Consider the following 11,414-nt stretch of genomic DNA (forward strand, 5'->3'; position numbering starts at 1 on the left):
ACAAATTGTTTTGCAACAAAAATACCTACCGTTCATAAAGGACCCTCATCGGACTGCCCAGCAGGGGGCGCTAACGCCATCTAACAAAGGTGGACAGTTGGTGCTTCAAGCCTTAGAAGAAGACAGAATAACAACAGCTGTAGCAACGGAAGAAAATCAGGTTCGGCGGCTTTTCGGCTCTTTTACTCGGTGAGAAGAGAAATATTCACCGTTTCTTAACTCAAGTCTGTCATTTAAGGTGTTTCTGGCATGGTTCGCAGAGGAAACTAGACGGTTTACGTGCATTTATCGGATGTTGAGCGAAGACAAGTCAAAACTGTAATAGTTACAAAACAATTTCCGTTAGCGGTGTGTCGACACCTTGTTTACACCTTTATCTAAGCTTAAACTGCACTGTCTTTGTGATAGTCTGTTGCCTCACACGGGTAAATGCTGTTGTTTATTTCAGAACAAAAATAAATCATGCTGCTTCGTAAGGTGAGCCAGTCTTCCGCGGTATGCGGATCTATTCTCAAGAATCCTGCCGTGCTGTCGGGGTGAGGAAAAGCCGCAGACCTTTGTAAAAAAAAAAAAAAATCTCCTGATCTCTGTCTGAAATGACTACAAACTCTAAAACATGATTTTATTTTAACTTTACTCCCTGCATTCAGAGGTCAGCGCCAAGCTGCGATTGTACTCGCTGTACCAAACGGTCGACTCTACGCAAGTCAAGCTGCTCAGGTATGTTTAATGTCATATGTTGAATTAATAAATTAATTTTATCGGGTGTAATTGCTTCACAAAGTCTGTTTGTTTTGTGGATACTGAATGAGCTATAAAGTATGCATGATATAACGCCCTCTGTGTGGAAGTGGGGGAAAGTTCACTGGTCACATGACTGAGTTATTAAAGGTGACACACCGCAGTTGTCTAGGCAAAAGTTCACAACATAACACTCTTATGTGACATAATGTCATCTAGACCTCTGCGTATCTGTCCTGGTCCTAATATTTTCCATCTGCACACTCATGTTGGTGGGCTTGATCCGTTCACTAGCTGTGTTTGTGGTGCATTGTCCCACAATTTTTATGGATTTAAGTATGCATACATGTCATATTTTTTAATCAGAGTTCCTAGGCGTTAATGTTCTCATTTGAATTTTGTTACTTTCATTTAATTTAACACAATATCCACATTTTAGGAATGGGAACTGTGGAAACCGGTTATAAAAAAATAAGTGTTCATATTGTGGTGATGATGGTAAACTAGTTGATGGTCTAAACTTTAAAAACCGATAGTAGTTTGGATCTTTGCCATTTGGCTTGTTGTCAAAAGTGTTCACTCACCCCTCCAAATCGTTCAGTTAAGTTGTTCCAATAACACCTGCATATAAAATCCAAGCAGAGGTGAGCAGTTTTTACTTGTATTATAAGGAATAATACAAGTACAAAGTACTCGGTACTTCTTGAGTAACTTATAACATCTGATTTAATATTTTAAAATGTTATCAAAGACAGTATAAAGTTATGTGCAAATTTTGCTATTTTAAAGGTCTAATGAGGGGAAAAAAAATACAAATGACAAACTTGCATATTAATCAAATTGAGGCAGAAGAAACAGTTTTCCAAATCAAAACTTTTTTCAACATAAAACTTTTCAAGGCAAAGTTAGAACAAACAGTGTTCTAATCTTAACCCTGTCACAACAGGGTAAAGTACTTCCAGAGACGATAACTGTTTAATTTTATTGGTTGTTGTAAACGTCAGGTATTGTATATCTAAAGCGATGCAGCCCAAAGATCACAACAATGAGTCCCAACCGGTGGCCTTTAAACGCTTTCAGTCCGGTTTCCTTTGGCTCTCGTCCACCAACAGAACACACCTCTCTTCCTGCTGACCTGTGTGTCCACTTGGCTGCTTGAGGACATGTCAAACATTTTCTAACTGTAGTGTCACTGACTTTTTAAGGCTTTTATTTGTTTAAAATTCTCTGCTGCTCTTCCTCAGGCCGTGTTGGAGAAACCTGCAGCGGTCGGCAGCGATGCTGCTTCTAAAGTGGAGAAGAAGGCCGTCGCTACTGTAGGCTTCCTTTTTCTCTGCTTTTTATTGCCACAGTAAGAAACAGAAAACAGAATTTGAATCAAATTTATTTATTTATTTTTTTTTCTTGTCTAATTTTTTTTCTCAGGAATCCAAATCGTTTGCCGTCAACATGTTTAAAGGACAAATTGCAACAGCTCAAGTGTTCCCTTTCCCTAAAGGTAAGCCCCAAACAGTCCTCATATCTGATTGGATTTGTTGGTTTTTAATTAGGAAAATAATTAGGTGTAGTTATGTTTGTGTGTTAGCCCTGAACGAGGAGCAAGAGCAGTTCCTCCAGGAGCTCGTGGGGCCAGTCAGCAAGTTTTTTGAGGTAATTTAAAACCTTAAAGATTGTTTTCTTTTACCTTCAGCCTCACAACCTGTTTAGCACTCATCCGGCTCATTCATCATGCTTCCTGTCTTCCAGGAGGTGAACGATCCTGCTAAGAACGATGCTCTGGAGAAGGTGGAGGATCACACCATGGAGGGTCTGAAGGAGATGGGGGCCTTCGGCCTGCAGGTCCCGGCTGACCTCGGGGGCCTCGGCCTCTCAAACACCCAGGTACAGCCGCTTGATTCGATTTACTTTTACGTCTGTTAAGTGTCTGCTAACAGACGTAAAAGACCTGAGCAAAAGTCTCAATTTAAAGCATAAAACTTTCCAGTTTTCCATGCTCATGGAAAATTAGTAAGAAATATCAGTTTGCAATCAAATAATCCAACAGACAGAATTAAAAAAAAAAAAAAAAATTGTTGCTCAATGTGTATAATTTCACTGTTGGGATTGTGTGCAAATATCGCATGAACCACACAAAAGTACTACACAAACTCTTATTTTACCAGCTTTATATTTTAAAACAATGATCACTTCACATCAAGAGCCAATGTGGAGGGTCTTATAAGCCGCAGGTTTCCAGACCCCTGGGCTGTGATGATCTATCTTAATGAACATATAAATAATGATTCAGTCTCATGATCCACGTCATAAACGATTGAAAGTCCTAGTTTATGACGTGGATCATGTCTGGTTAAACATTTTAATGAACGTTTACTAGCCTCTTCAGTTTATAGGAAAGGATTCAAACCAATTAATCATGATTTATTAATTAATAATTATTGAAATAATTATCAATTAATAATTTATTCGATTAACTGGAGAAGAAAAGGCCATTTGGAGAAACCCCCCCCCCCCACATTGATTCAGAGCAATAACTAAGCGAAAACTGTGCAAAAATAAGTAGCATTAAAATTGCGTTTAAGTGAAGGGGGACGTTAGAGAGGCCCCTTCACTGTCCACTTTTAAAGCTCGTCTTAAAACAAATCTATTTTACTTGGCTTTCAACTCCACCAGGATCTAGTTTTAAATTGTATGTTTGTTTTTAAATTGTAAGTTTTTATTTTTTTTATTTTATTTATTTATTTATGTTTTGTTGTCATGTTGTGTTTTAATGTACAGCACTTTGTATCAGCTGTGGTTGTTTTAAAGTGCTTTATAAATAAAGTTGGTATGGTAAGGATAAAAACACCTTCGTCTGTAAATGTGTTTTACCCAAAACTTTTCAAGTTGCTTCTTATTCAAATTCAATAAAGGAATGCCATATTATTCCATAATAGGCTATGTTTATTTTCTAATCTAGAAAAGGAAATAAATTGTTTATTTGCTTATTTTACTATATTTCTAATATTGAATTAAAGAACTTGTGGTTAAGTGAAAAATCTGTACAATATGTCAGTGTTTTAAAATCCGATTCATCAGAACAATGATTAGAATAATCGATTACTAAAATAATCGTTAGTTGCAGCCCTATTTCAAAGTCTAATTTTGATATCTAATAATTGGTGGCAATCCTGGAGAAAAGTTTAAGAAAAGAAGAAGAAAACCCAGGGAATTTAGTTGCTCCAAACTCTGCTCAGATGCAGATAAGAGAGGGAAAATGAGAACAGTTTAAAACGTCTGCACCGTTCCGTGTAGGCTGGAAGTCTAACGTGACGGTTGCGTTTCCTTCCAGTACGCTCGCCTGGTTGAGATCGTCGGCGGTCACGATCTGGGAGTCGGCATCACACTGGGAGCTCACCAGTCGATCGGCTTTAAGGGAATTCTGCTGTTTGGAAACAAAGCCCAGAAGGAGAAGTACCTGCCCAAACTCGCCTCAGGTGATCAGGATCAGAATCTGGACGGACTTCTAGATCGAAACCAGAGCCAAAAGAACACAGCAGTTCTGCAGACGACAAATATCTTGAAAAGACGACCTAAATCTCCTCTTTATCTTAATTCACTTTTTTCTCACCGTGTCTCCACGCAGGTGAGCACATTGCCGCGTTCTGCCTGACTGAACCCGCCAGCGGCTCCGACGCCGCCTCCATCAAGACCACCGCTCTCGTCTCCTCCTGCGGAAAGTTCTACACTCTGAATGGCAGCAAGATCTGGATCAGGTGTGGACTCACTGTAGGACATGCTGTCACCACAAGAGGGCAGCACCACATCAGACGCGGGAAGGGCTTGAAGCGCCACTGTCTTCATATACGTTTTATATTTTCTCTTCAGCAATGGAGGTCTGGCTGAGATCTTCACTGTTTTTGCCAAGACCCCCATGAAGGATCCTAAGACTGGAGAGATGAAGGACAAGATCACAGCTTTTATTGTGGAGAGGAGCTTTGGAGGCGTCACACAGTGAGCACTTTTCTTTTCCCCCTTAACTTTAAGAGCAGGACTTAATCTTGAATAGTCTGGACTTTAATGTCGTCATTTTAAAAAATCTGGAGAAGTATTGAAGTATTTCACTTTGGGAAATAATCACAAAGTCATTGGTTACCAGCAGATGGTGGAGGATCATCGATTTCTGCTGTTGCTCTTCCAGCAGGAGGGATGATGGCAAAGTCAACATGATGCAATCACTTGGCTTTGAAGTGACATTTGTTGTGAATTGACGCTATCTAAATAAAGGGAACTATTTTTAATCCGAGACAATTGAGACCAGACTTTCATAAATAATGTAGATAGTAATCGATATAAGTTTGTTCAGATGCCAATAAAATGGTAAAATGATCCTTTACTTCAATGCTGAACAAGAACACAGCTGGTGTTCTGTTTTATGATTTATAGAGTTAAAAAAAAAAGGGAAAATACTCAAACTGAGTAAATGTCTTGTTGTTCTTTAATGTCATAAAAAAAATCACACAGAATCTGGCTAATTAGTAGATGTAATAGGAAGTCTGTCTAAAGTTGCTCCTGTCTTTATTCCTCCTGCCGCAGCGGCCCCCCAGAGAAGAAAATGGGCATCAAGGCGTCCAACACGGCCGAGGTCTACTTCGAAGACGTTCGCGTGCCGGCCGACTGCGTTCTGGGCGAAGTGGGCGGCGGCTTCAAAGTGGCCATGAACATCTTGAACAACGGTCGCTTCGGGATGGCGGCCGCCCTCTCGGGCACCATGAAGGGCGTCATGGCCAAAGCTGTGAGTCTGTCGGCGTCCCCTTTGAACATGCTGTGGACCGGAAGGGGTGTGCAGCAGCAGCAGCAGCAGCAGCAGCTTTCACACATAGCTCACTTCTCATACAGGCCGTCAGGTTTCCCATCCTTCGCTTTGAGTCGTGTCCGTATTGTCTCCTTACACCCCTCGTTTGTTTCAGTCTTGCTTTTCTCTCTTTGTGGGTGGCTGGGAAATTCCCCAGCTCGTGCTTCACCGCAGCCTGCTTTCTGCTGAAGTGGCAGTCGGGCGCTTGAGATTCAAATTGGCTGGCAGTGTGAGAGCACGTTTCCTTTGAACACTCGGAGCCTCTGCGCTTTAGTCAGATTTGCTTTGCATTTAGGGAAACATGTATTGTTCATGTGTAGAAAATCTTTAACATGAAGCGATCCTACTACATTGTTGTGTGAGTCAATAGCGATTGTTCTGAAGACGCCTGAGTCAACCCACAACAGATTTGCATCATCAAGAGAAAATCTCGACCGACTGCTCTCTCATGTAATGTTACTCTTTCAATGTCAGGAAACGGAACGGGCTGCACTTTGTTTTGTCGAAGATGATATGGAGGGTCATTTTGCTCATTGTGTAAAACTAAATGTGTAGAAGCAAAGCATTAATATCAGATATAGATAAGGTTTTCATGTTGAATTAGCTTTTCTGAACCTATAGTTTATAATAATAGTGTATTAATCCAGTAATTTGTAAGAAAAAAAGCAGCATTTTTTCCACTAGGGGTGTAACAAGACAAACAATATGTGAGCACTGCAAGTTGATCAGATGCTGAAGGAGGCAAAAGGCGTTTCTATAACGACCACTGGGTGAATGTCCAGCAGCACATTAAGCTTCATCACAATCACAATGCAGACTATCAGTACTAACTGGGAAATGGTAAATGTTGTTGAGTTTGTCTCGAGAAATATTAAAATGTTGCCACGTCTTGTTCTCGTGAACCAAACATCATGTCTCGTCTTGTGAGTTTCAGGTGTCATCGTGATGAATATGCATGTGTTCACTGGTTCATGAAGCCTGAAGAAGGAGCAATATTAAAAAGTTTTTAACTAAATTGCTAACGTAGGTTTCCGGTGATGTTCAGTAGCGCTGCAGCCACTGTGGTAGGAAACACGCCTGCTGGTTTCATTGTGGTTTTTTTTTTTTTTTTTTGTGGAAAACATAAATCAGGGTGGCTATGAGGTCTGGAGAAGTTCGGAAAAAGAGGATGTGAATGGATCATCATCATCATCCATCTACTCACATCTGTTTCCTCATCCATCCATGTATCCGTCCGCTCATTCGTCTGTCATCTCACCCAGTATTAGCCGGCTGACCTGTAGCTGGGCTGTTTGGTTAGATGTGTCGGACTTTTGGCGTTTCTTGTTCAAATTGTGAACGTTGTACAAATCTGTCATTTGTTGAAAATATACAGAAAGTCTATCCAATTAGACAAGAATGTCTTCTGCTTTACATTCCATTAGTTTTATGTCTAGGATGTGTGCATCAGTAAGGTGATGTATGTTGAAATGGTTATATGGAAGGTAAATAGGCTTTAACAGTGAGTCCTTCTAGTTGGGTAAACACCCTACAACTGTTGGAGTCCAGTTGCCGCTGCTGGAAACGAACTTGTATAGCTGTGTGTTCTGGCTGCAGTATCGCTCATGATGCTCTCAACATGTGGTTTTTAGTTTTATGCACAACTCACAACATTCCTGCTGTTGATTATTATTATTATTTTTTTAAACAGAACTTCCTGTAGGCTCTTTTAATTTACCTTAAAATGTATTTGAAGCTCTAAGGTTCCGATTGACGAGTGTTGAAGGAAGTTTAGTCGCACGCCCTTTAACTTCGAGGGCTTTGGTGGTTTTTTTCCCACTAACCAGAAGCATTTAAACTTCCTCTTTTTCTGCAGCAAGAACTAGAAGTAGAAACCTACCAGTTTAAGGTGCTACGGCGTCTTAAACTTTGCATTACCTTATTTGGGAGGTCTGCAGCGACGAATCGCGCTTCACGTTTCTCCTCCTCGTCTTTCTCCTCATCAGATCGATCATGCAGCCAACAGAACCCAGTTTGGGAACAAGATCCACACCTACGGAGCCATCCAGGAAAAGATGGCCCGCATGGCCATGCTGCAGTACGTGACCGAGGTCAGACCATCCGAAAACGAATGTTTCCTACGCTCTACCTCAGCCGAGTCACTTCCACTTTGATACACTGAGGCCACCTCAGTAAAAAGCTGTCCTAGATAATGATTCCTTGTGGAAGTTTCACAACTTCTATTTAAACTCATTTTTCTTGCAAGTTGTAAAACAATCTGATGCCCTGTTGGCTGGTTCTGCATTTGAACCAAGCAGTTCATAGTTGTTGTTTTTTTTTAATCTGCTTGCAGTCAATGGCCTACATGATCAGCGGGAACATGGACAGCGGCGCCAAAGACTTCCAGATAGAAGCTGCCATCAGCAAGATCTTCGCCTCTGTAAGAACTGAAATCAGTCTGAAAGCAGACATCCTTTAGTCTAGCAGATTATCGTTGTGGTTGATGCTATTTTTATCCACTTCTACTCAGGAAGGCTCATGCAAACCTTCATATTTAAGGTCTTGAGTGTCGATGCAAACACTCAAGAATGCATATTACAACCTGCACAATATTCATGTGCAAGTAGTACATGAATATTGTGCAATCTTCTCTCCAATCTTCATTCTGCTGAATAGTGGAGAGGAAGTGAGGTTCTTGAGGGTTGTTGATCTAATTGTGAAATTGAAGTTTGTTTTGTGGCTGATTTGTTTTGTTTGTTTGTTTTCACTTTAACAGGAAGCTGCTTGGACCGTGACAGACGAGAGTATTCAGGTCATGGGAGGGATGGGTTTTATGAAGGTGAGTGCGCGGTCCACATCCTGTCACGTTCAACCCAAACAGAAGCAAGTAAAAATGTGCTTCTGTTTACTCAGCAAGCAGTTATAATGGGTTCCTCGCCTGAACCGGAAGGCATCCCCCCCTCCCCCTCCCCACACCCCCCTTGCATTACACCCTTGTGAAACCTTCTCTTCTGCTTTTTTTACTTTTTTTTTTTGTTTCTTCCTTTGTGTATATTGTGCCAAATTTTATTTGGCTCAGAGGGGGCGAGATTCAAATATAAATGTCGTGTGACGCGTCGTGGGTGGAGTCAAATAAAAACGTCGTCTTGGCTAATGCAGTTTTCTTGGCTCTCTGGTGAAAAATATTCCAGACCAACAACTTTTGCACAGAGACTCATCTGTTGGAGAATCTTTCTAAGACATTTTGCCTGCATTCATTTTGTTAATGTGACTTTTAGCTTTGGAGTAGTAAGCTATAATGCATATTTTCTACTATAGCACCGCCTACTGGTGAATGTCGCTTAATGTTTGTATCTGAATATTTGTATAGTATAAATTATCACGTTAAACCATGATTGGGGGTTAGTCTGCCCCAATCAGACTAACCCCCAATCATTTGAACTTGAACAATCAAGTTCAAATAAGAAATTGAGCAATAATAAAAGTATTACAGTTCTAACAAATTTCAGAATTAATAATATTGGAAGTGAAAATGGGAAAGAGCCTTTCTTCTTTAGCTCTTAATTACTTTAACTTTAATGTTTTAAAACATAAAGCATAAAAAAATTGCTTTTACAGTTTTTGTCTGGGTTTCATAAAATAAAATATAGATTTTTATTAAATGTTTTCTTTTTCATATATTTCTTAAGGCTATTTTTTTCTGTCTTTTTTTCCACTGTTGGAAACTGAATTTCCCAGAGGAAACTCCCTGAGGGATTGATAGAGTTCAGTCTTGTAAAACATGCATAACATTTCCATAAAACAATGACACAAATACAGTAGGGAATATATATATTTTTATAAAGTTGACTTTGTGAGTAGGTTTAAAGCTACTGACTTTTTAAAAAGAATTTCTATAAATGTTGATTGGCCCATTGAAGGAAATGTTTTAAAACTAAATGCAGAAATAAAATGATTTAATTCAGAAATCTAAGCTAATTTCACACGGTAAGTATTAAAAAAGGCCATTTTATTTCACTTGTGTTACTTTTGTTCCTCCGGACTCATTTTGTTCAGCTACTGCTGACCCTTGACCCAGATGCTGGGAGTCCCTGAAACGCCTCATGGGGCTCATTACAATACTGATGGCACGCCATGCTGTCACTTTCACATCAAAATTCACCTGAGAACTGGTTTACAGCAGAGTCATTATTCTCTTCTGTGGTCCATCAGGGGTATCCCCGGGGTCAGTAAATACGATCTGAGTCAATATTAGGAAGATGGGTGGATCAGTAAAATGGCACCTAACTTCCCCGGCTGACAATAACAAGCTTGTAAAAGAGAGTGGGAATTAATGGCCATAAGTTGGCCATCAAGTGCTGGACGGTTTCCCGTCAAACACGCTGGTGTTTTCACTTCCACTTCTTCTAAATGTTGGGATTCTATAAACTCTGCTGATGTGCTGCTGTGTGTAAATAAGGGGAAGGAAGTCAAACCAGGCGGCACCACTGGGGGAATTGTAGCACCGTTTTTCCTGCTTTGGTGTTCACATAACCTTATGTCAGCTTTCTTAGTTAAAAGTTACACTCAAAAGTAGCTCAGGTGTATTTAATTAGCATCTTATTTACACTAAAGCCGTGTTTATTTTAGCACCTGAAGTTGCTGTTGCAGTGCTGTGTTGCAATAATTTTTTTTTTTTCCTTTTGTATCTTACAAAACCTTTTCAAAAGTGACAGCCGCTTGCTAGCTGAAGATCTGTGGGCGAAGTGAAACTCTGTAAACATTTATGTTGCGGTGCTTAAAATAAATCCGACTTTTCAGAAGCGGGGGGGTTGGCTGAAGCTGATTCTGAAACCGTGGAAGGTTAGCCTCGAGATGGAACAACACCTACAGCTGTGCACTGACTGCAGGGGTGGACTGTGTTACTTTTCTGCAGGTTTCCACATTAATTAGAGCAAAAAAACCAGCTCAAGTTAAGTCCATTTTGCTGAAAGCTGATAAAAGGTGAAGCTCACTAAAGTCAAATATGATAGAAAAGTTGAATTGAGAAACTGAAACTTTTTATGTTGTAGATTCGTTTTTCTTAATTGACACCCGAATTAGAGCATTACATCAGACCACTGATGTCAGATATGATACAGAAAATCGTGGAAGACTGAACATTTACAGAAAATTGAGTGGAAGGAAAACGTGTAGTAGGGAAAGATTCCCGAAACATTGAACTTGACTTGAGTCAGAAACGTATTCTGGACATATAATCTGTCCTAAATCAGAGATGAGCCTCTGAGACTGAGGAAACGGACTGGACAGTTGCTAAATCCTCTTTTCAAAAGAAAGCAATTTCTGCATTTCATTTTGAAATCAACATCCCAGAACCTTTTTTAAGTCCTAATGCAATCTTCTCATGTTCTAAGAACGTGATTGGGGGTTGGTGTTAATTAAATAAGACGAATTAAGAGTTATAAATTCTTAAAATATGTAATTCCCTTTAATAATTTGAACACCGAGTCAAACAATCCCTTTGAGATTCTAATCTCTAATCTTTGATTATCAACATGTGAATAAGTGAAACTAGATGCTACTGCCTTACAAAAAGTTTTATTTATTTTTCTTTTTTTCTTTTTTCATATTTTTGCACATGTTGTGTGCTGGGTGTGGGGGGGGGGGGGTGTTTCACTTCAGCAAAGTGAGACAAACTTCTCACTTTGTGTCTGTTTAGTTTCTCTGCTGCTTTAAACTCCAGAAGAGCCTTTAAAGGAAGAGACTCTGTTCCTCTTCGCTGTTGCTGTTTTTCAATACACTGTTTTCAGTTGTTACGACTTGGCCCCCCCCCCCCCCCCCCCCCCCCCCCCCACCTAGTCACCCACCTTGCCTTCCACACCAA

The 11,414-nt window shown here is 40.1% G+C and overlaps 1 protein-coding gene across 1 annotated transcript in view; it reads left to right on the forward strand.

Annotated features, from left to right (window-relative positions):
• The first annotated feature begins 78 nt into the window (after positions 1 to 78).
• Positions 79 to 11,414, forward strand: part of acadvl (acyl-CoA dehydrogenase very long chain) — a 22,447-nt gene continuing 11,111 nt past the window's right edge. Inside the window, exons 1-14 of the mRNA XM_015029269.1 lie at positions 79 to 189; positions 449 to 536; positions 651 to 720; positions 1,986 to 2,057; positions 2,167 to 2,239; positions 2,327 to 2,391; positions 2,488 to 2,622; positions 4,070 to 4,214; positions 4,364 to 4,493; positions 4,606 to 4,731; positions 5,314 to 5,512; positions 7,558 to 7,662; positions 7,905 to 7,991; positions 8,328 to 8,390. Of these exons, the coding sequence (XP_014884755.1) occupies positions 463 to 536; positions 651 to 720; positions 1,986 to 2,057; positions 2,167 to 2,239; positions 2,327 to 2,391; positions 2,488 to 2,622; positions 4,070 to 4,214; positions 4,364 to 4,493; positions 4,606 to 4,731; positions 5,314 to 5,512; positions 7,558 to 7,662; positions 7,905 to 7,991; positions 8,328 to 8,390 (1,344 nt within the window). The 5' untranslated portion in view covers positions 79 to 189; positions 449 to 462. The remainder of the gene's footprint in view (positions 190 to 448; positions 537 to 650; positions 721 to 1,985; positions 2,058 to 2,166; positions 2,240 to 2,326; positions 2,392 to 2,487; positions 2,623 to 4,069; positions 4,215 to 4,363; positions 4,494 to 4,605; positions 4,732 to 5,313; positions 5,513 to 7,557; positions 7,663 to 7,904; positions 7,992 to 8,327; positions 8,391 to 11,414) is intronic.

This window comes from Poecilia latipinna, unplaced genomic scaffold, assembly GCF_001443285.1.
Source record: "Poecilia latipinna isolate Pla-1442-1.1 unplaced genomic scaffold, P_latipinna-1.0 Scaffold149, whole genome shotgun sequence".
NCBI classification, from domain to species: domain Eukaryota; kingdom Metazoa; phylum Chordata; class Actinopteri; order Cyprinodontiformes; family Poeciliidae; genus Poecilia; species Poecilia latipinna.